The sequence below is a fragment of the Oncorhynchus kisutch genome, linkage group LG26 (genome assembly GCF_002021735.2).
Source record: "Oncorhynchus kisutch isolate 150728-3 linkage group LG26, Okis_V2, whole genome shotgun sequence".
NCBI lineage: Eukaryota > Metazoa > Chordata > Actinopteri > Salmoniformes > Salmonidae > Oncorhynchus > Oncorhynchus kisutch.
Window position 1 is genome coordinate 7,715,785 of NC_034199.2, and position 26,166 is coordinate 7,741,950.

The following is a 26,166-nucleotide window of genomic DNA, read 5'->3' on the forward strand; positions in this document are numbered from 1 at the left end:
AGAAGGCATCTACGCCCGAGGGTATCATGGACCAACCTCTTACCATTTTAGCAACAATTGAGTCTATATGTTTTGACCATGATTGCTTGCTATCTAGGGTTACACCCAGCAGTTTAGTCTCCTCAACTTGCTCAATCGCCACATTATGCAATAACAGATCTAAATTAAGTGATTTATCCCCCAAAAATATGCTTCTAGTTTTGTAGATATTTAACACCAGCCGATTGTTAGTTACCCATTAACAATAATGGCCCTAGCTGGCTGCCCTACGGTACACCACACTTAACTGAATTTACATGAGAGAGGCTTCCATAACGAAAAGCCTCTGTGTTCTATTAGATCGGTAACTCTCAATCCATAAGAAGGCAGAGAAGGCAGAGTGTGCTCTGGGTGTTCGTAAACTCAGAGTGTTTCGCTCTTGTAGTGTTCAGAGCACACACTGGATGCTCTGGCCGAGGAGTAGGGTTGATCTGAGCGTTCTGACCAGACAGCAGTCAAGCACCCAAGCTAACTGGCTAACGTTGGCTAGCTTGATAGCTATTTCCAGACACAAATAAAAGAACAGCACAAGCTGACCATTTTACTCTCCCTAGCAGAGCTGGTGGGGCAGTTTATATGTTATCCAGAGCGTAACTGTGCTGCTGGCAACAATTTAATTACACTTTTTTTTTACAACGTTTACTGACACCGGCCATATTCAACAGGTGTTGAGCGTTCATAAATTCGTCAGTTATTCTGTGCTCTGGCACACTCAGACGAGACTGCTCTTAGACTAGATAGCCAGAGTGAATTTACCAGCTACGACTATCGACAGTTGTCGCAGTGACATCATGAACATTCTATTGAAATAGTTACTGTCATAGTGGAGTCTGTAAAACAAAATTGCTAGCTAGCTAAACAATGAACCATAATCCCAGCATGAATCTGCAGGTAACTAACCAACCAGGTTCAATGATAGCTAGCTATCTAACATTAGGCTATAACTAGCAATGCAAATGGCTCTTAGATAAGAATAATATTACTACACAGATCATACACGTAACGTTAGCTAGCGAGCCAGTCAGCTAATGTTAGCTAGCTAGCTAACAATACACTTTAACTTGAAATGAAACAACTTTCTGACAAAATTAGAAATATGTCATATCTGAAAATGTAGCTAGCTAGACTATCTTACCCGTTTACATGTGTGGACGCTTCTCCCCATCTGTCTCCGATGCCATGGTTGCCCTTAGTTTGAAGATGTAATCCGGAAACAGGTGTTTTATACAACAGCCTTCTATGTGTTCTATTTTCGACTCCCTCTGCATATTTGCAATCAAACGTCAGAATTTTCTCCATCTCCTTAGCTATCATACTCCAATTCCACTGATTTCAAAACTCATGGCTAGCGGGAAGGTTCTTGTCTTTTTCTGAAACTTGTAATTTAACAATTGTATTCGTATTTACAGATGGCATAAAAGTTTGTTATTAAGGCACACAAAAGTTCACATGTTCCAGAAGGCATTTCTGCCCAAAAACGCATTTTGATAAAAATGTAAAAAAGGTTTACATTCAAATGGCTCTCCTGTGAAGTAATGACATATGCCTAGTTTCCTGAAATGAATCACAATTTGAATTCAGCGAATCATCAGTCATTTGTGTCAGTTTGCTAAGCACTTGTAACAGGCTAATTGGTCAGCTGTTTGAACCATTAAAGGGTGTTCTGCTCTTCTTGAGTAGATGAGTGACCTTTTCCTCCCTCCATGTCTGAGTCTTCTTGGCTTAAATTGAAGATGTGGCAAACAGGAGTCACAATTTATTTCGCTACCAACCTCAGCAATTTACCATCCAGGTTGTGGAAACCAAACCAGGTGGTTTGTCCTTATTTATAGATAGGAACATTTTTTCCCCCTCTTCCACACCCAAATTGTGGAACTCAAAACTACAGTGTTCATCTTTCATTATTTGGTCCATTATGCATGAATATGAAGGCTCAGCATTTGTTGTTTGCATGTCATGCCTATGTTTGCTAATCTTTCAAAAAAGAAGTTCTTACTGGTAGGTAATATCAAAAGGTTTTGCTATGAACAAGCCACCTGCCTCAATGAAGTATGGAGCCGAGTTTGCTATTTTGCCTAGAATTTCATTTTAAGTTCTCCAGAGCATTCTTTATATCATTTATCTTTGTTCCATAGTATAGTTTATTCGTCTTTTGGTTTAGTTATGTGATTTCTCAATTTACTGTATGTTTGCCAGTCTGCTGTGTTGTCAGACTTATTTGCTATTCCCTTTGCCTCATCCCTCTCAGCCATACAGTTTTTCATTTAATCATCTAGCCATGGGGACTTATCAGTTCTAACAGTGTTTCTTGATGGGCCCATGCCTATCATTAACCGGAAGAAGTAGTTTCATAAATGCTTCAGGTGCAAATTCAGGATGTTCCTCATTACACTCATCAGACTAACAAATATTTTTCACATCTTCGATGTCATTGCAAAATTATAATTTATACACAATTTTAGGCCCCGGCTTTGTAACTCTGGTTGGTTGATTGATAACATGAACCCGATTGCAGATGTTTGAAAGCATAGTGATAACACACTGGAAATTCAACTAACTTTTGACTGTCTTTGGAGTGGATGAATAAAGGTTGCAATCTCATTGATCAACGTCTCAACCAAATATTACCCAATTATCCATGTTGAAATGACGTGGTTTGCCCAGTGGGCTATTACGCTCAGTCTTGAACTTTGGATAACAAAATTAGGCTGTAATGATGAGAGTATAAAACTATTGACTATAAAAGTGCGCTGTTTTGTCGATTTGTACAGTATGTGTCATATCGGCAGGTTGGATTAATTTGCATACAGGGAGGGAACCAGGGAATCTGGTCACAATACGGACTAAATGTTATTACCATGTGTCGAAGCAACAAATCTCAATCAGATAGTGATCGGATCATCTCGTTCGGATTTGAATAATCCTCAAAGCACCGAATGCGTCCCCTTATATTTCAGTCTCATCAGGCTCATTTCCCTTTCGCACCGAAATCGAGCGTGATTCATCGGTTGTGGGAAGGGCCTCCTCAGGGCTGGGAGCTGGAGTGTCCTTAGGAATATGTAAGGTAGTGAACGTAGGCATCTTGAACTCCATGCTCTGAGTCTGAGTAGACCTGCCGCCATGACCACAACGCAGCGACTTTAGCAGGGGCCGCAACGAGCGGGTCAAGTTTTCCTCTGAGCTCCTCAGAGTCCGTTTGTTGACATGCTCAATGGTGAGGCGGCAGCGCAGCACCTGGACAAAGACCTGTTGGAATTGGCTGGAGGAGAGGTTGTACAGGAAGGGGTTAAGCACGGAGCTGAGGTAAAAGAAGGTGTCGGCCACAGGGTGCAGCGCCACATAGCTGCGGAAGTAGGGCATTGTCCAGCTGGACTTGGGCACGGCGGCAGTCATCAGGCGACGCACCTGGTTGGGAAGCCAGCAGACGGTGAGGGAGCCCACTATTAAACCTGAGAAAAGAGGGATGGAGACAGGGAGTGAGAGAGGGGGAAGAAGAGAGAGGGAGAGTAAGTAATTAAGAATAGGGAAGTAGACTAATGAATAATGCTAATAAATGTCAGTGCATGGAGGTCTGTGCTGGTGTACAAAAATCAGCCAGTTAGTTCTTAGGGGATTGCGTTGATTTCAAATTACATTTCAATAATTTAGTTGTATTTATATTCATATTGGCATACTACTAAATGGTCCACTGATTATGAATTGAGGGCTTGAAATGCTGTGAAATCCGAAAATAAATTATGAGCTACGTAAATATTTTATTCAGCCCTGTGTCACAGTGAAGTGGAGTTGAGAGTAGAAGAGGTGCATTATAAGTCGACAGTGAGTAGTCCATTAGAGAGGGTAATTACACATTCTTACTGACTCCTTGATTGTTTTAGTGAATCTCAAGACTACAACAGTACCCATTCTAATGGTAAAAATTATACAACATATAAAGAAAAAACATCAACGGGGAAATGTCTTTTTATCCAATTCATATTTTCATTCATGGGGGTGTTATTTGATGTGTAACAATTATTTTAAAAGAAAACCCCAGAATAAAGGCAACTGCTGAAAAACATTGTTTGAACATTATCCTTGCCAAAATAAATAAAATGGGGTTTTAATAAGAATGAAAAAAAAACATTAATTGAGTGTATAAGTTCTCTGTGATGATGAGGTTCAGGTTCTAGAAACATTCCCCCCTGGCGAATGTTGTATGTACTCTTTGGGGAAAACACTGATGAATAGGTTATACTCTGCATGAAAAAGTGGTAGAATAACTCCCACACACACAGTTACCTATCTTCGTAATTGATTTTTTAGTGTTTAAATTAAATAAGTATTAAACATACTGTAGTGTAACTATTTTTAGGTGTTACAATATATGTTTAACACTGTTTAATTAACTAACACTTTTTAAGTGTTGAAATAATTTAAATTGTTTAGTTTGCTTACCAACATGTACATGAAGTTGTTGATTCTAGACATACATATCTGCACTGTTCTTATTTCGAGTACATACTATGCTGCTTATCTAAAAATGTAAATGCAAATTGGTCAAATCTCACTGCATATGGGTCCCTTTGGCTTATACATCTTTTTTTTGTGCAGACTTGAATGCAGGTTGATCTTCCAAATTCTTCCAAAGTGTGAATGCACCATGAGGCAAAGTCATACAGTAGCAAGTGTCAGTAATGGGTCTCAGAAAACTCAAGACAGAGAAACTTTAAATGTGAAATGTACAGTATGCTATTTATGACTGGAAAGTAGGCTTAGATTATATGGCATCAGCCTGTTATGTCATGTGTATGCTATAGCAGGTGCATAAACCATGAAGCATGGTCTCAGCACATATTTATCATATGCTTTAAGCCTCATGCTAAAGTAGACTAAGCTGACAGTAAAGTATGTGGAGATTAAACTCCAACCCTTGGTGGTAGTGAGATTGGACTCTTATAGCTAAACTATTCTATTACCTACAAACATGCCGGAATTGTGTTGAAGATACAATATTCACACTCAACCATATTTCTAATGCTAAATGAATAATGCTTAGTTCCACATCAACAAATGCCTCCTGAAGAGACACATTCCTGAGAGCATTGATCCACTGCATCACAAACTCAAACGTAACAGGTCGATGGGCTACAATTTCCCAACTGAAATCAAGTTAAGGAAATAGAAATTGGAGGCAAAAAAAAACCATCTGGTTTTACTCAAATATTTTATTAATTTCTCAAACATGTCTCAAGACAATACATGCCTAAAGGGGTAAACAGAAAACTCATAGAGATACTATAAGTCAAATGGAAACTTCTCACAGAATATTGAGCAATGTCATGACTGTCCTGATCAGGTCACAACCCTACAGATTATCTCTCAAACAGAGGAGGAGAGATCTAGGGTTCTGAAGATGTGCGGGTTTTATGACCCTCTCACGGCCATGGTAATCTTAGGCCACAGACAACATTCCTGTGTCCTCTCACTATGGAGAACCAACCTCAGAACATTAAACATGCAATAAAGGGACTTTGGAACAATGGTTTCCGTCAGCCACAATGGATAGATGGAATATGACAATGTATGTCCTTTTTGTTTTGTTATTAAAGGTTAATAGATGACTTTATTGCGAAAACATTGTAACTGTAAGAGTTTTCCTAGGATATGCTTGATGTTTATACATTGTACGTTGTGTGTAAAATGTCCAAATCAAAGAGAATGTTTTGGTAAAGATGAAATGTGAAGTTAGTTGTCTAAAATTGGATTTGAGTCAAATCTAGACCTTGCCTATTAACTTGGTATGCCCAGAGAATTGCCCTAATGGCGGTTACGCCCACTTCTGACCCGAGGGTATAAGACTGCAGCCGAGGTCTAAAAACTCAATGAACCCAAAACTCAACCCAAGATTGAAGACAAAGAAATATTTTTCTACCCATGCTACTGATGAGTAGCTGTGTCTAAGCAAGTGAATTCAAGCCAGACCACCTAACCTCCACTATCCATCGAATCGTGGTATCTACACAGTTTCATTCCTATGCTGTGAGCCCTGAGCTACAGAGCTGGCTGTCCTCAGAAGAGCCCTCCTGGAGAAAGGGTGAGGAATCAGACCAAAGGGACACTGACATTGTGAGGACGACCAGAGAGTTGCACCCGAGAAGTGCGTCATTGAGAAGCCTAAACGGCCCACGCGGAGCTTCCCATCTGAGACCTCCCACAGAAACTCCTCCCATAGAAACTCAATAAAACTAATTTTCCCATGGTGCCCCAGGTTAATAATTGCTTGATTCAGTTAATCACGCAATTAGAAACCTTTAATCATTCGATGAGCAACAGTCATTAACATTAACTAACATTAACATTAACTAATACAACGCCACGACAGCGGGAACATATGAATATCAAAACTTTCAAAGCAGGATTTGCTTATTTCATCAAAAAGACTCCAATGGTGTTAGAAACTTTCTTACATTTGAATATACACATTATTAATGAATGGATATGAATGCTGTTATGAGTCCTAATGTAAGACAGTTTTGTCAAAATGTGTCAAGTTTTTCAGTGTGTACGGCTGTGCATTAATATTTAAGAGATATCTTGACATTATTATAACAAACATTATGTCCAAGGGTTTTGTGGTAATTTGACGATCAATAATAGATCTGGCTATTTGTTTTCCGCAGACCGAGTTGTTCTTGTGGAAGTTGGCCTTAAAATTAGCTTTATAATCCCGAGAGGTGTTTTTCATTCCTCTCATTCAACTGTCATGTGGTTTGAGCCATATCATTTTTACAGACAAGTAATGAAATTAGAGAACAATGCCTGAACTGGAACGAGTCTAATCTGCTCATAAAAGCCACTACTTGACTTATACTTTCCCTCCTAACAGCAAGGTCCTGAGCTAGTCAACACACAACATGCAGACAGCTACCAAATGCCATCAGTGGCCACCCTTCCAACAATGCAGTAAAGGGACAAATGGGGCTGGAATTAAAGCACTGTATACACTGCTCCTGTGTTTTATTCCTACACATACACACATTACTCATCATACATATGGGACTGGAGCTTGGCATAAGACCCAGTGAAACTGCTGGAGGTGGGTTTTGGGACATGGAAATGCACCACTCTGTGGTACAGGTTTGATGGAACATAATTATTCATTTATTTGATTGTGGAGACATCTATGCAGTCTGAAAATGATTTAACCCCCTTTGTGTGGAATATTTGTTTTTGTTAGTTCTGCACAGGCTATGAATTGCCGCCTATTCAGAACAACATGGCTCTGCCAGTGCCAGGTCCAGGTGTTGGCACACTATTGTCAGACAGAGCCCCTTGGATGTCAACACTGGTTCTCCCTGACAGGTTTACCATTCTTGTAGAATCTATTACGTCTATCCTTCGCATGACCTTTTAACTAATACCATGTCCAAATGTTGAGCAGAGAACCATGAAGACAATTCCCGACAGATATTTGCTCCAAATTCCTGGGGAGGAGATCGATTCGAGTTTGGTTCTTCCTATCCCAAGGCTTCCTCATTCTAGAGTGGCCAGTCACCTGGACAATTGGCATTGGGCCAGCATGGATTGGTGCAGTAAAACCCTAAAATAATTAAACTGTAAAACATTAAAATTTTATAGCTTCCATAATGGTAGTTGTCAATGACTGTTGATTGATGTTTTATTCTTATGTATTTTTTTGTTGTGGGTCTTTGGTTGAATACAGTGTCTAGTATCTGTCTTATGCCATAACAATATAACACATAATGACAAAAACACACACACATACACCTCAAAACATGTGTAGTAAGATTTGGTTGTCAAGGCACACAAAAGGTACACACATGGTGCACATCTACACATCTACACACACACACACACACACACACACACACACACACACACACACACACACACACACACACACACACACACACACACACACACACACACACACACACACACACACACACACACACACACACACACTGTACACCACCACCATTCACCATTATCACCCTTTAAAAGGGGCTGAGTCACTGGCTTGCTGGGGCTCTCTCATGCCGTCCCTGGAGGGGGTGCGTCACCTGAGTGGGTTGATTCACTGTTGTGGTCATCCTGTCTGGGTTGGCGCCCCCCCCTTGGGTTGTGCCGTGGCGGAGATCTTTGTGGGCTATACTCAGCCTTTTCTCAGGATGGTAAGTTGGTGGTTGAAGATATCCCTCTAGTGGTGTGGGGGCTGTGCTTTGGCAAAGTGGGTGGGGTTATATCCTTCCTGTTTGGCCCTGTCCGGGGGTGTCCTCGGATGGGGCCACAGTGTCTCCTGACCCCTCCTGTCTCAGCCTCCAGTATTTATGCTGCAGTAGTTTGTGTCGGGGGGCTGGGGTCAGTTTGTTATATCTGGAGTACTTCTCCTGTCCTATTCGGTGTCCTGTGTGAATCTAAGTGTGCGTTCTCTAATTCTCTCCTTCTCTATTTCTTTCTCTCTCTCGGAGGACCTGAGCCCTAGGACCATGCCCCAGGACTACCTGACATGATGACTCCTTGCTGTCCCCAGTCCACCTGGCCATGCTGCTGCTCCAGTTTCAACTTCCACCTGACTGTGCTGCTGCTCCAGTTTCAACTGTTCTGCCTTATTATTATTCGACCATGCTGGTCATTTATGAACATTTGAACATCTTGGCCATGTTCTGTTATAATCTCCACCCGGCACAGCCAGAAGAGGACTGGCCACCCCACATAGCCTGGTTCCTCTCTAGGTTTCTTCCTAGGTATTGGCCTTTCTAGGGAGTTTTTCCTAGCCACCGTGCTTCTACACCTGCATTGCTTGCTGTTTGGGGTTTTAGGCTGGGTTTCTGTACAGCACTTTGAGATATCAGCTGATGTACGAAGGGCTATATAAATAAATTTGATTTGATTTGATTTGAAAAGCGAGTAATTGGCGAAACACACACTCATATTCTGGCTCAGGGTCTGTTTTTTCTTCGGCTATCCTGCTGGGCGCTCCTGCTGCCTCACACTGCATATGAAAGAACAGTCTGGACAGCCTGGTCCCCTGACACACACACAGGCATGCACAGGGTTGGGGAGAAACGGATTACATGTAAGTAACTGATTTGCTAAAAAATTTTAATCCAATTACAGACACTTTTTAAAAACTAAATTATTACTTCTAGGATTACTTTTATATTCAGAACATTATTTTTCTCTCAATGACATTCAAATCAGCATAAAAAAGGTGCAAGTTTAAGTTTGTTCCACTAGTGTGTTTTATATATATACTAGATGACTGATAGGGAGGTGCTGTGTTGAAGCCACAATGCCTCCATATTAGCAAATCAGTGTAAAAAAATATTTTGGAAGCTATAGAAATGCATTTATTGATGTCTACATTTGTTTTAGCCAAGCGCACCATTCAGCGTGTAACTTGCTAGTGTTGGCATCGAGTAATTGTTCTGGCCCCCTCCCAGTAAGAGGGAGTGGTGAGCTCTACAGCAGCTCAATCGCTGATTGAAAACTGTTTTTTTTCTGTCCCTCCCAAAAGAGAGAATTTGTAGATAACTGGCCTGCTGAGGAGTGACAGACTCCATCGAAGCTGGAGGGGTGTTCTCATCTTATCTATCAACATATATATGGGTCTAACTCCTATATGGGTCTAGCTCAACAATGATATAGGGTGCAGGCCAGGCAGCAGGCAGTTAGCCAGTCTGCCAGCTTAGTGGAGCCTGCCACTAGCACAGTCAATGTAGTCAGCTCAGCTTTCCCCATTGAGACCGTGCCTAAGCCTCGATCTAGGTCGGCAAAACTAAACATGGCGGTGTTCGACCTTAACAATCACACTGGAATAAAGACCTCCTCCATTCCTGTCATTATTGAAAGAGATTGTGACAATATCTCGCGTCTCAAAATAGGACTACTTAATGTTAGATCCCTCACTTCCAAGGCAGTCAGTCAATTAATTAATCACTGATCACAACCTGATGAGATTGGCCTGACTTGGTTCAAGCCTGATTTATTTACTGTGTTAATTGAGGCCTCCCCTCCTGGTTACACTAGTGACCATATCCCACAAAGGCGGAAGTATAACATTTACGACAAGTCATTTTTTTAATGGACGGTTTTCGTCTTTTGAGCTTCTAATCATAAAATCTATGCAGCCTACTCAATTACTTTTTATATCTACTGTTCAAAGGCCTCCTGGGCCGTATGTTTTGGAGCCATCATCAATTCAGTGGGTTTTGTCCAACATCTACTGTAGTTTTGTCCTGTGGAATAAATATTGTGTATTTAAATGTTTTTCTCATAATCCTGGACTATTGGATCACAAATAACAAATAATCCAACCATGAATTATCAAAAGCTGGGACAACCCAATTCTTGACAACATAAAGATTCCAAGATGCCCTCTTAGACTCCCTCCACCTACCCAAGGACGTCCACATACAAAAAATCTGTTAACCACCTAACCAAGGATCCAAATTAAACCTTGCGTAATACCCTAGATGCAGTCGCACCTCTAAAAACAAAAACATATGTCACAAGAGATTAGCTCCCTGGTATATAGAAAATAACCGAGCGCGGAGGCAAGCTTCCAGAAAATACTTTTTTTTTTTGAAAAATTAGCTGTAGCCAGCTAAAAAATAGAAAAACTAGCTGTAACGTCTGCTTCCAACTCACACTCTCAAACACGTAGATCCCCCGAACGCAGCTCACTTTCCAACCCACTTTCCAACTCACACTCTCAAATACATAGATCTCCTGAACGCAGCTCACTCTTCAGATCCCAATCAACTGAATTCTGATCACCTGTTCACACACCTGTATGTCATTATCACACACTATTTAGTTCAGTTCTTTGCACCCCATCATTGTGAGGTATTGTTTGTTTTGTGACACACTTCTATTTAAGAGCGCTGGTTTCCCCATAATACAATCTTCCTGTGTATGATAGTTTTTGCCGCCTCACTAATGACGTCTTTTGCCTATTCCCTGCCTGTACCTTAGCCTATCGGATTTCCTGTTATCAACCTATTGCCTATTCTCCCGGACGACGTTACCAGCCTTTCCCTGCCTGTACTGTGGCTTTGTTGTGTATGACCTTCTGCCTGCCCCTGGACCCAGCTACCTGCCCCCTGTGGTCCTTTACAATATAGCTGCTGCGCCCTGCGCTTGAAACCAGCTCTCTGTCTCCCATCGTGTTCATTACACTAGCTTGATAAGACAGTACCGTGCAATATCAACAAGCCCTCACTGCTGCTCGATCAGTCTACTTTTTCAACTTAATAAAACTTAATAAAATCAATAAAACATTTATTTTTGATACTGTCGCAAAGCTAACTAAAAAGCTGCATCCCCCAAGATGGGATGGCCTTCACTTCAGCAGTGATGAATTCATTAATTTCTTTGACGAAAAGATCATGATTATTAGAAAGTTATGGACTCTTTGAATCTGTATATGAATCCAAAACTGCGTTGTCCTGAGTCTGCACAGAACTGCCAGGATCTAGAATCAATGGAGACACTCAAGTTTTTAAATTCTGTATCTCTCGACACATTCATGAAAATAGTCATGGCCTCCAAACCTTCCAGCTGCCTACTGGACCCTATTCCAACTAAACTACTGAAAGACTACCCTCCTAATTTGACGATAATAAACGGCTCCCTTCCTCCATATGTGTACTAAATTTGGCAGTAATAAAGCCTCTACTGAAAAAGCCAAACATTGACCCGGAATGTATTAAAAACCCCTAGCGCAGCAACTCACTGCCTTCCCTAAGACAAATAATGTATATGAAATGCTCCAGTCTGGTTTTAGACCCCATCATAATACTGAAACTGCTCTCACGAAGGTGATAAATTACTTTTTAATGGCTTCAGACCAAGGCTCTGCACCTGTGCTCGTAATCCTAGACCTTAGTGCCGCTTTCGACACCATCGATCACTTTATTCTTTTGGAGAGATTGAGAACCCTAATTGGTCTACGCGGACAAGTTCTTGCCTGGTTTTGATCTAGCATCACCACCCTGGATGGTTCCGACCTAGAATATGTGGACATCTATAAGTACCTAGGTGTCTGGCTAAACTGTAAACTCTCCTTCCAGACTCATATCAAACATCTCCAATCTGAAAATCAAATCTAGAGTCGGCTTTCTATTCCGCAACAAAGCCTCCTTCACTCACGCCGCCAAATTTACCCTAGTAAAACTGACTATCCTACCGATCCTCGACTTCGGCGATGTCATCTACAAAATAGCTTCCAACACTCTACTCAGCAAACTGGATGCAGTTTATCACAGTGCCATCCATTTTGTTACCAAAGCACCTTTACCACCCACCACTGCGACCTGTATGCTCTAGTCGGCTGGCCCTCGCTACATATTCGTCGCCAGACCCACTGGCTCCAGGTCATCTACAAGTCCATGCTAGGTAAAGCTCCGTCTTATCTCAGTTCACTGGTCACGATGGCAACACCCACCCGTAGCACGCACTCCAGCAGGTGTATCTCACTGATCATCCCTAAAGCCAACACCTCATTTGGCCGCCTTTCATTCCAGTTCTCTGCTGCCTGTGACTGGAACGAATTGCAAAAATTGCTGAAGTTGGAGACTTTTATCTCCCTCACCAACTTCAAACATCTGCTATCTGAGCAGCTAACCGATCGCTGCAGCTGTACATAGTCTATCGGTAAATAGCCCACCCAATTTGACCTACCTCATCCCCATACTGTTTATATTTATTTACTTTTCTGCTCTTTTGCACACCAATATCTCTACCTGTACATGACCATCTGATCATTTATCACTCCAGTGTTAATCTGCAAAATTGTAATTATTCGCCTACCTCCTCATGCCTTTTGCACACAATGTATATAGACTCTTTCTTTTTTTCTACTGTGTTATTGACTTGTTAATTGTTTACTCCATGTGTAACTCTGTGTTGTCTGTTCACACTGCTATGCTTTATCTTGGCCAGGTCGCAGTTGCAAATGAGAACTTGTTCTCAACTAGCCTACCTGGTTAAATAAAGGTGAAATAAAATTAAAAATTAAAAAAAAAGGTCTGAATACTTACGTGAATAAAGTAATTATATTTACATTTTATTTTATACAATTGCTAAAATGTAAAAAAAACAACCTGTTTTTGCTTATTTAGTATGGGGAGTGTAGATTCATGAGGCATTTAAAAAATATATATTTTAGAATGTGTCTGTAATGTAACAAAATGTGGAATAAGTCAAGGGGTCTGAATTCTTTCACAAATGCACTGCATATGTGTATTTTCTTTTTTTATTCATGTATTTTTTACCCCTTTTTATCCCCAATTTCGTGGTATCCAATTGGTAGTTACAGTCTTGTCTCATTGTTGCAACTCCCGTACGGACTCGGGAGAGACGAAGGTCGAGAGGCCATGCGACCCCCGAAACACAACCCAACCAAGCCGCACTGCTTCTTGACACAATGCACATCCAACCCAGAAGCCAGCCACACCAATGTGTCGGAGGAAACACCGTACACCTGGCAACCTGGTCAGCGTGCACTACGCCCGGCCCGCCACAGGAGTCGCTAGTGCGTGATGAGACAAGGATATCCCTGCCGGCCAAACCCTCCCTAACCCGGACGACGCTGGGCCAATTGTGCGCCGCCCCATGGGACTCCCGGTCGCGGCCGGCTGCGACAGAGCCTTGGCTCGAACCCAGAATCTCTCGATGCAGTGCCTTAGACCACTGTGCCACCCAGGAGGTCATATATGTGTATTTTAACCCAATAATGGTTGAAGTGAAGAAGTTTAAGATGCCTATCAGTCATTGTTTTTGAGACTATTGGACAGCCAGTGAAAAATGTGCTCTTGCAACAGCTGCATAGTGCAGATCCCAGGCTATCGAATAAAGGTACTGTCAAAAATGACCTCGAGTGGGGCTTTTATTGCTCAATCTAATTCGTGCTGAACATACTGAAAACTTGTGCTGTTTTGATACACTTAAACAGCTGCAAATGATCAAGTTATCAAAGTGTTAACAAATGAACGTAAACAAAATGCCGATAGCAAATGCAGCATATGGCATTAATAAAAGCTCAATCAGACCTCCATGACAACAAAATCATAAACAACCGAGTAGGGCAGGCCAATAAGTTCTTTGCTGACTAAATTCACTCCATGGTAGTCAGCGTACAAGTCCATGACTTGGAATGATGGAAATCTCACAGACTTTGTTTTTCAATGTATTATGTTTTTTTAATCATATTATTATTTGTAGTACAATCAATGGGTTAGAAAAAGTAATGCAACATCCATTCAGGGCCAGTTATGAAACTCTAACATTGATTTGTCCTGCAATAGATGTCATTCAATTAGTAATATAGATTTTTGTCTTCTTCTAAAGTGTCTTAAAGGAAGAGTAATCTAAAAGTAAAGTAATCAGATTACGTTACTGAGTTTGGATAATCCAAAAATGATGTTACTGATTACAATGCTGGTTACAAGTAACTAGTAAGTGTGAGGGATTACATTTAGAAAGTAACCTGCCCAACCCTGCACATTAGAGGAGGGTGGTGGGAGGAGCTATAGGAGGACAGGCTCATTGTAATGGTTGGAATGGAATAAATGGAATGGAGTCAAACGTGGTTTCATGCCATTCCAGGCATTACAATGAGTCCATCCTCCTACAGCTCCTCCCAACAGCCCCCTCTGCTGCACACACACACACGACACCACAGAGCCCCGTAAATATGGACAATATGCCAAGCTACTAATTAGAAAGCAATTAAAGCTGATTATTCAACCAATTCATTCCATGTCTCTTCTGTAATTGGAATCTCTGATTGAGCCTTTTGTTTCTATTGTGTGGCCAGACATCGCTCTGTGGTGGTTACACCACAATTGTTACGTACTGCAAACAAGTTATAAAACCTGTAAGCAAATGTGAGGTGCAGAGATGCATGCAAATAACAGTTTGTGTTTAGGCCCTAAAGTTTGTAAGTGCTTGAGTATCACAGTGTAATAAAAAGCATAATATGATATGAAACAGCAAACTCACAGTGTGTGTGTGTGTGTGTGTGTGTGTGTGTGTGTGTGTGTGTGTGTGTGTGTGTGTGTGTGTGTGTGTGTGTGTGTGTGTGTGTGTGTGTGTGTGTGTGTGTGTGTGTGTGTGCGCTTATGCGTGCGTGCGTATGTGTGCGTGCCTGTGTGGGGAAGATAATATGTCTTCATTATATCTAAGTCTATGGATCCAGTAGGGACACTTATAAGCCTGGAAAAATCTCCAGTCTTTTTCAAGTCTGTCAGTCACAAATGTACTGGCTGCCCTAGCTACCGAGTGTGAGCAAATTCATTTGCTAGCTAGTAGAATATCCTCTGTCGTTAAACCACTCGAGCAACTTCATTCATTCCGAAGAGGATATTAGTGATATTGCACTGATCTTTTAAGAGATTTTGACACGCAACTGTTTGTTTTGATAGACCATCACTTTTTGTTCTCTCTATGTTGCATCTTTTCTCCAGACTTACCCAAGCAATGATACTGGACTGCAACGTCCAGAGGCAAACAGAGTTTCTACATTTGCTTTGGCCATGTCCAAAATCTTTCTTGCCTACTACTTACTAAAACGGCATACTGTGCTGTGTAGTAATCGTGATACATATTATTTAGAATGTAATGCTTAGCAGAAAAACGAATACAGCTAGCAACAAATATCAACATGCTACTACGGTCATCCATACTGATAATTTGTATCTAGTGTGCAATTTAATTGATTCCCGCCATTCGTTTGTTTTGAGAACCCTTCCCCCTCTCTGATTATCAGCTGTTTTCAAACATATGTGGGTCTGGAAAGATGATTCTCTTATTTTATAGTGTGCAGAGAATTTTACTTGATGAAGCCGAACTGAGTATGACATCCTGGCATTTAAAGCATACTACATTTTTCAAATTTCACGCTACAAAACATTCTATTTTTGCATGCCCAAAATGTCTACTATTCAGAACGAAAGTACTGGTATTTGGACACGGCCTGTGTGATTTCTTCGGAAGAATCACTAGGCATTGGAAAATTTCTGAATCGGATCTGAAAAGACTGGTAGTGTCATGTCATAAAAGATGTCATACCACATTAAAGTGTTTTTGATCAAGTTTACAACTGGCATAGCAGGCAGGATGTGACTACATAAAAGGTATAATGACAATACTGTCTTATTACAATGCCACAAAGCTGTTTTGTCAAGTTGCCTCAAGCCAATCGAGTTTCCGTGGATTCGGTGGTGCAGCTATATAAAGAAGGGGTACCGGTAGTATCTGTGTCATAGGATCACCAATCACGGCTACTGGCACTGGCACTGACACCTAACTACCTCACACCTCCAAATGAACAGAGAGGAGTAATGGCTCTGTATTAATCATGCTAATGCTGTAGAGGGAATCTGGGCCCTGGCTTCCATTGTTTTTACCCTGATTAAAACAGGAGGCCCATAACAATGCTTTATGGAAAACAATGACTGCGGGTTGCTGCAGTCCAGAGCAAAAAGAAGAATGCCTCCCTTGCTCCATCCATTCATCTCTCAATATGACTCATGCTGGTCCTCAAGGCATTTTACAGCTGAGTGGCAATACGGAACAGATTTTATTTCCAGGTCATTTCACAGTCACAGCCTGAAGGCGAAAGGGATGTCAGGAGCGAGAGAAGGAAAGAAATAAAGAGTGGATAAAAGTTGTTTGTAAGTTTACGGACATCTTGCTAGACGCTTCTGATATGCCAACTGGGAAGCTAAAGGCATACAACACACCTTTTGTCTGTTAAAAGCTTTGACTTCCAGAAGTGCTCTGGTAGGTATGATAAATCTCAACTATAACGCTTTAGGACTAATTGAACATGCCAACAGAAAAATTAGCAAACACTCCTCAATGCTAAGCTACTAACACTGTGGACTGTTCCATGATGCAGAAAATTAGACTATGTTACCTGTTGCATGACTGGAGCTGGCCATCTGCCTCTCTTGACCATATTGATGTGTTTAGTCTCTATTATTTACTCCTTCATATCTGACTAGACGAGATTGATATTCTCAAAAATCTACACACAAAGGAAAAGGCTTGAATCATATCTCTAGGAAAAACACAGCAGGTATACAGGACCCTCTGTTAAAAGAGAATATTAACATATAAGTGTATGTGTCGCCTTTAATAACAAGTAATACTTTTTCCCCAAAAAAGATAGGGGTCAAGATTATTGACACCCCATATGTCAATACTTTTCAATTCCTTACAATGCTTGGATAACGGCCCTGTGCGTTTTTCTCAAATGAGTTGGAGAACACATTGGGAGGGATTTTAGACCATTCCTCCATAGAGAATCCTTCCAGATGCTTGATATCCTTTGTCTGCGCTTATGGACTGCCCTCTTCAATTCAAACCACAGGTTTTCAGTGGGTTTCAAGTTACTGAGAGGATACTGAGAGGGCCAATTATCAACTTCTTTGTGGATTTTGATTTGTGCTTGGAGTTATTGTTTTGCTGGAATAACCAGTTATTCTAAAACCAAGTTTCAACTTCCTGGCAGAGGTAGGGTTGCAAAGGAAGGTTACAGTATATTACTGGAAATTGTATACATTTATAAGTAAACTACGAGAATGTTGGTAACTTTCAAGGAATATATGGAATTTTATTAGAGGACATCTAGTGACCTTTTAGGTACTTCAGAATTTCACTGGTGTCTGTAATTATCTCTGGCCCTCTGTGTGACCTTATCACATGTACAATATATATAGTACCAGTCAAAAGTTTGGACACACCTACTCATTCAAGGGTTTTTCTTTATTTTTTACTATTTTCTACATTGTAGAATAATAGTGAAGACATCAAAAGTATGAAATAACACATATGGAATCATGTAGTAACCAAAAAAGTGTTAAACAAATGTTATATTTGAGATTCTTCAAAGTAGCCACCCTTTTCCTTGACAGTCCATCATTACTTTAAGAAATGAAGGTCAGTCAATCCGGATACATTTTTTTATTTAATTTATTTAGCCTTTATTTAACCAGGAAGGGCTCACTGAGATTTTAAATATATTTTTCAAGAGTTTCCTGGCCAAGATAGGCAGCACCAAGTCATTACACAATTACAATTATTCTTATTTATCTTGCTCTTTTGCACCCCAGTATCTCTACTTGCACATCATCATCTGCACATCTATCACTCCAGTGTTAATGCTAAATCATAATTATTTTGCCTCTATGGCCTATTTATTGCTTTACCTCCCTACTCTCCTACATTTGCACACACTGTACATATATTTGTTCTACTGTGTTATTGACTGTATGTTTGTTTATGTGCAACTTTGTGTAGTTGTTTTTGTCGCAATGCTTTGCTTTATCTTGGCCAGGTCGCAGTTGTAAATGAGAACTTATTCTCAACTGGCCTACCTGGTTAAATAAAGGTTAAATAAAATACATTAAAATAAACAGACAGACAACATGAAAAACTACAAGTAATCTAGTAAAAACCATAGAAATCACAGGGAGCATAACAAAATACGTAAACAACAAATTAAAAACATTTTCCGGTCAAGGAATCAGTTTGGACATTTGAAACAGTTAGCAGGATAAAGTCCTGCGAACAAAGACAATACCCACCACATTTGTGAAGAATAAAAATGCCCAAATAAAATGGTAATAAACCAAATATGGCTTTGTAAATAAAATTATATCAGTGACTGAGCCTACGAGTGACCCAACCCTGGTATATAAAGTGCAGTGGTGCGTAAGGGTTTTGCAGTTTAAAATAAATCTCAATGATCCATGGTAAAAGGTGTCAATTGATCTCAAACACTGAGCGGAATTGTTCATATATAAAATATCACCACAGTCTACAATAGGTATAAATGTACCTAATACTAGCCTCCTTTTGGCTTCAAAAGAAAAACAGGCCTTATTTTTCAAAAACAGACCTCAAGTGCAGTTGCAAGAACCATTAAGTTCAATGATGAAACTAGCTCTCATGAGGACCACCACAGGAAAGGAAGACCCAGAGTTACTTCTGCTGCAGAGGATAAGTTCATTAGAGTCACCAGCTTCAGAAATCGCTGCCCAAATAAATGCTTCACAGAGTTCAGGTAACAGACACATCTCAACATCAACTTTTCAGAGGAGACGGCGTGAATCAGGCCTTCATGGTCAAATTGCTGCAAAGAAACCACTACTAAAGGGTGTGTGCAAAGCTGTCATCAAGGCAAAGGGTGCTTTAGAGAATCTCAAATATGAAATAAGTTTTAATTTGTTTAACACTTTTTTTATGTGTTATTTCATAGTTTTGATGTCTTCTCTATTATTCTACAATGTAGAAAATAGTAAAAAATAAAGAAAAACCCTTGAATGAGCAGGTGTGTCCAAACGTTTTACTGGTACCGTAAATCGAAACACAACAATGTTGTAGTAAAGACCCCTGCCAACTAATATCTACACATTTAGTTTTGGGAAAATTATTCGCCTAAGAAACGTTGCCATGATATTCTGTTACCAAATAATACCCACATATCTTTAAAAATATCTGAAAGTGACTAGGCAACAAGATAGATAATAATTGTACTGTACTGTACATATCTACTTCCCTGTACTATACTCTACTCTAAGATTTGGTCTTGTCGTCTTGTTTGGGGGCTGAACTCATTAAAATAATTGCCAATGTGTTGAACAATACTCAAATATGCAAAAGAAGGATATTGCATATTTCTACCTTAGTGTACCTATTCAGGATACATCACCATGAAGAGAATGACATTCATATCCATAATTATGCATTTCTGTATAATACAGATCAGGGACCCATGATGCAATTCCATTATCTTAATTCTGTTACCGGATGTAACTCCACTTAGCCTACTTCAGTTCAATAACCAAAATAAATGTTTTCTAATTTAAGGTGTCATGTCATCGCTGACACCTCATTCTTTCTGCAGACATCTTTGAATCCTAATTCAGAGTTTTTGGAAAATGTGGTTGCATAAAAAAACTGAGGGAGATTTTATCGTAATTCTGTTACCAAATTTGCATCTGCACAGTTCTTCCAGTACATGTGTTTTTGTGACATTTTCTGTGTTAATTGTTCAAGGTAGTCCTTGTACATAGTTGGTATGGTTTGTTAAACTTTGAAATCATTGGGTTGTTGTTTAGCATACATTTAAATGGAAAAATCTGAGTCAACGTGTAATTTTGTTACCGTGGAATTGCCCTCTACTATAAAAATAATAATATTGAAGCCACCAACTGAGAGAAAGGAATCAAACCAACCACTCTGTATGTCTATGCCTCAAAGCACTTACAGCTTTCACCACTCCACATCTCTATTCGACCAGTGTGAGATAATACACAGAAAGAGAATGTTCACATCAGGGCACGTGTCAAAGGCTAAAGGCGGCAAAACAAAATTTATATTCGTTTCAGATAAGCAAGCTGCCTGTGACTGACAAAAAATATCTAAAGCAATTAACCTTGTGTCCTAGCTGTGATTTGTGAGCAACTTAACAAGGTGGCACACTGCTTTTAATTACTCTCCAAAGTCACAGTCGGCTCGAGATTAAAAGTTATTTTGTAGGTAAAGTGGAACAGTGACAGGGGCGTGACTCGCCCTTTCAGAGATAATTGACAACGGTAATCACCACAGCCAGGGTTTTTTCAGTGAGCTCTTCGAATAACCACATACAGATACATTTTGACTACTCTCACCATCTGAGCTCTTATATAGGCCTTGCCTATACAGTACAAAACATTAAGAACACCTGCTCTTTCAATGACATAGACTGACCAGGTGAAAGCTATGATCCCTTATTGATGTCACTTGTTAAATCCACTTCAATCAGTGTAGATGAAGGGAAGGCAAGACAAAATATTTCAGCAACTCAATATTAGGAAGGTGTTCTTAAAGATTAACCATATTGGCAGTAGTAAGCAAGTTTGCCTACGAGATGGGAGAACTGCATTCGAAACCTGCATGCAGCAATGCGCTTTTACCATTCACTACAATATTGTCATGTCAGCTTGATTAACTTTAGTTGAAATCCTAGCAGAGAAATATACTATGATACACAAAGCTAAAACATATTTAAATGTGTAAGTCTCCTGTAGAAGGATGTCGCTTTGAGTTATAAAAAAAAAATCTACGCAAGCACAAAGTTGGCCCTAAACTCAATAACACTCGATAACACGGAGGAAAATGGTGCAAATGCATCTCTGAATGTATTGCTGCTGCACTTCCTGTCTCTCAATATTAAGCAGTTATGCATTTTATAGTAGCTGAGAGTGATATGATAATTCTATGATGCTGAGGTGAGCGAGGAAAAGCCAGGTGAAGTAGATTGATTAAAATAAGCCGGAGGCAATGGCACCCATTTTTTTTTTTACCCATGGCCATCATTTGCACTGAGGGTCTGTGTAGTGGCTCTTGTAATATTCCAGTTGCTTAATATTGCTTAGTTGCACTTAAGCTGTAAATCCAATTGAATTTCAGCAAAACTTGTTGGATTCAGTATCTTTCTAATTAGCTATGCATAATTTGATTGTTTTGTACTTTGATTCATGGGGAAGAAAGGTACAGATTAAGGCTATTGTAGGCCTATGTGCCACCCATTTAAAATTAAACAAATTACTATACACTGTTATCAACTAATATACAGTACATAGGGCGGTATATATGCCTACATCTTAGTAAAGTAGGCCTAGGAAAAGGCACTAATAAAGACCTACTGATAACATTCACACAAATACATAAGCCTACACATGCATAGACAATTTATATTTTTTCAATTGAAGTTTATTATAGGGAGTTTATTATATCTATTATATCTTCTGGTTAAAAGCAGTCGAGATTGACTAATGCACTATGTTAGTTTATAGGAGCAGAGTAAAGCAAGTCCCTCAACCGCTCAACACAAAACACAGTGATACAGCACAAAAAAAGCATTCTGAATGATTGATCAGTTTACAACGTAAGAGACAAGGTTCAACATCTTTGCACAAGGCAAATTTACACGCCAAAAAAGTCCAACAAATTCTAGTAAAGAATACAAACTTTTTCCCATGCATGAGCTTGACAGAGTATATACAGTAAATTATTTAGCGTATCAGTGGAGAATACTAATGGAGAACTGTTTTGCTCCGGTGCTGTAAATCAAATATACTGAAAACACAACACACTTTAGGGGGAATACATGGTCATGACTTTGCACATATGGCCTATGACTTTTTGTGTGTGTGTGTGTGTGTGTGTGTGTGTGTATTTTTACAGTTTTCTTGCTATTTAAGAGTTAGGCAAACATTAACCCCATTAACCATTTACAACATATAGCCTGGTAAAGAAACAATGGGAGAGAAACAGTGCTCTTCCATGCATTAATTTCAAGGTATGGAACTATACGACTGAACTACAGTATCACTGTAAAAACTTGCTGAAAAGTGGCATAAAATCCTTTTCTAATTTGGTTAAGTGGGGTTTTGCATATTCTCAAACAAACGTCACACATAGCTGTGATTTGCCTGCTGTTCTCTCTCAAGTGGGGGACATTAGTTTGATTGAGTATCTGTTGTAATCTGAATGAGAACAACTGTTCATCTCTGATCTCCACTTGAGAGAATAGTGGTGCTTTTCGAACAATCTCAGAATTCATCAGCCCTAACAAACACTGAGGTTTTGTTCAAAGATTAGATTTCCTGTGAAGTTGATCAGACAGCAATTAATGCAACATACTATTAGGCAACAATAATTGTGTATACTACTGTAATTTAATTTATACTCATAAAATACCATTCTCTTAAATGTGAAGCAGTACAATTAGACCTGCTATAGATTAATCCAAAGTAAACATGCCCAATCTAAGACGACTCCAAAATAAATATTTTACCAGGAATACACCGAACTCATTGACAAAGTTAGTTGTGTCAAAGAAGCATGACAAATGTACAGATCATCACTTAAAATAGGTTCCAGGTCATTTCTCCCCCAATGTCCATCCAACATACTCGTCAGGAGTATGAGTCCAAGAATTTGCCAGAGAGTCAGAGGGGCGATTTGCTTAAGGGACGAGGCTGGAGGCAAAGGCAGTGACTACGGTAAGAGAGGAAGAAGACAAAGGGGCATCATAAAACCGAGGTACCATGCAGGGGAAGAGCAGATTCACTGGCCTCCTCATCACAGTTACAGTATCTGTGGACTGGCCTCCGGTCTGGTGAGAGAGCTCTTCAACGTCAACACCCTGATGAACTGCACAGCTAGTCATAAATTCTACAGCGAGAGCACTGCACTGGCTTCCATCGAAAATGTAGCAGGTTTGGATGGATATTTGGATTTGTAATTTGGATTTGTAATTAGCTGCTATGACTTTTAAGGCAATAGCAGATTGAGAGAATATTCTTACTCATCCTTTTCATTATTTGCTAATTATATATTAAAATGTATAACAATCAGTTTGACTGTAAAAACAAGAAATGTATCATTATGTAAATACATTTGTATGAAATAGTTGATAGATATAGTTTAGTATAAATAATGATATCAGGGATATCATTATTAATACCTAGGGATGCAAAAGGGTAGTTTTGTAATTTCATATTTATTTTAATATGTATTCATATTTTTTTCATGATCTTTATATTTGTGTCCATGTTATCCATGTGTTTCTTATACATAGACCATGTGGTTCAGGGAAAAAAGCCTAAATAATGAAAACAATTCTTTCTGCCACCAGTTCGGCCCCAAAACATTTACAACAAAGATTATGTTGACATAGTAAAATAAAGTTGTGGAAAGTTGATGGGTTATATTTAGGATAATGTTTTACAGCCTTGTGACTATTATTTATTATTACTAAGAATATATTATTTTATATATTTTACATCTTATGGAAACTTCACGTAGTGCATCCAAATTCCGATATATTTGCCTATTAACTTATGATTGGTTTATTATACTTAGAATAAATTAAAGCTGGTGTCAATTTTATATTGTCACCCTTGTCTGTGTAGTTACTGATAAGCAATATTATCTCTACTAACACCGATAATATACTGAAGAAAAATATAAACACAACATGTAAAGTGTTGGTCCCATTTTTTCAAGAGCTGAAATAAAAGATCCCAGAAATTATCCATATGCAAAAAAAGCTTATTTGTCTCAAATGTTGTGCATACATCCATCCACCTGACAGGTGTGGCATATAAAGAAGCTGATTAAACAGCATGATCATTACAGAGGTGCACCTTTTGCTGAGGTCAGTAAAAGCCACTCTAAAATGTGCAGTTTTGTCCCACAACACATTGCCACAGATGTCTCAAGTTTTGAGGGAGCATGCAATTGACATGCTGACTGCAGGAATGTCCACCAGAGCTGTTGCCAGAGAATTTAATGGTAATTTCTTTACCATAAGATGCCTCCAACGTTGTTTTATAGAATTTGGCAGTACGTCCAACTGGCCTCAAAACCGCAGACCATCAATGCCCAGGATCTCCTGCGGGATCATCTGAGACCAGCCATCCGGACAGCTGATGAAACTGGGTTTTCACAATCGAAGAATTTCTTCACAAACGGTCAAAAACCATCTCATGGAAGCCCATCTGCGTGCTCGTAGTCCTCACCAGGGTCTTGACCTGATTGCAGTTTGGCGTTGTAACCGACTTCAGTGAGCAAATGCTCACCTTCAATGGCCACTGGCATGCTGGAGAAGTGTGCTCTTCACGGATGAATCCCGGTTTCAACTATACTGGGCAGATGGCAGACAGCGTGTATGGTGTTGTGTGGGCGAGCGGTTTGCTGATGTCAAAGTTGTGAACAGAGTGCCCTATGGTGGTGGTGGTGGGTTTATGGTAAGGGCAGGCATAAGCAATGGACAACGAACACAATTACATTTTATTGATGGTAATGTGAATGCACAGAGATGTTTCAGCATGAAAATGCATGGCCCCATGTCGCAAGGATCCGTACACAATTCCTGGAATCTGAAAATGTCCCAGTTATTCCATGGCCTGCATACTCACCAAACATGTTTGGTGAGTATGTTTGGGATGCTCTGGATTACATGTACGACAGCATTTTCCAGTTCCTGCCAATATCCAGCAACTTCGCACAGCCATTGACGAGGAGTGGGACAACATTCCACGGGCCACAATCAACAGCTTGATCAACTCTACGCATTGGAGATGTTATTCGTTGCATGAGGCAAATGCTGGTCACACCAGATACGGACTGGTTTTCTGATCTCTACGCCTCTCCTTTTTTAAGGTATCTGTGACCAACAGATGCATATCTGTATTCACAGTCATGTGAAATCCATACATTAGGGCCTGATGAATTGATATCAATTGACTGATTTCCTTATATGAACTGTAAATAATTTTTGATCAGTGTAGTAAGAAAGCCCCAACCTGTTTCAAAAGGTCGTTATCAATAAAAAAGTCACAATAGCATTCAATTTGGCTGCTGGGGGGCATTGAGACCACCAACTCCATTAAAACCAACTATGTGCCATTTTCAAGGGATGGTTAAATAAATCGCATAAATATTTGGTTTTAATATCATCACCTCTTGAAGAGAATAGTCAGAAGTACACATTCCCAATTGAAAAATAAAAAATATAAATATAATATATAATATAATATAAAATATACTATTATATATTGCATAATGCATGTGATATGTGCACATATGAGTGAGCTTGGGGGAAGCTGCTAATACATTTATATTTTTTGCTGAATTAGCTGCACAAGTTTAGGATAAGGTTTTAAAAGAGGATGCAACTGTTAAAACCAATGTGCTACTGTACATCAATGTGTCTGTCTTGTGTTAATACAGTAAAAGCACAAGTGTTTGATACGACAGCATCTTGTTACAGGTAAAGTGGCTAGAAATGGTAGCATTGCACGCTCTACTTAAATCAGCAGGCTGGTTGCATTAGTTATTCTCTCACATTAGCCTAGTTCGTGAGAAACACTGTTGTAGACTGGCTGAGGAATTCTTCCTTCCCCAACTTACTGGGAGGCTGATAAATTACTGAAGCTACTGGCTAAATTGCAGTCAAGCTAATGGAACATTATGTAGTCGAGCCCTTTCTAATGAAAAGAGGGAGCAGATGGTACAAATCCTGACAGGATAAATCATCCCACACAATTAAGACTA

General features: G+C 39.7%; 1 protein-coding gene across 1 annotated transcript in view; it reads right to left on the reverse strand.

Moving 5' to 3' along the window:
• Positions 1 to 1,541: 1,541 nt before the first annotated feature.
• The window catches only part of LOC109871174 (G-protein coupled receptor 39-like), a 28,661-nt gene continuing 4,036 nt past the window's right edge, over positions 1,542 to 26,166 (reverse strand). Inside the window, exon 2 of the mRNA XM_020461999.2 lies at positions 1,542 to 3,488. Within this exon, the coding sequence (XP_020317588.1) occupies positions 2,986 to 3,488 (503 nt within the window). The 3' untranslated portion in view covers positions 1,542 to 2,985. The remainder of the gene's footprint in view (positions 3,489 to 26,166) is intronic.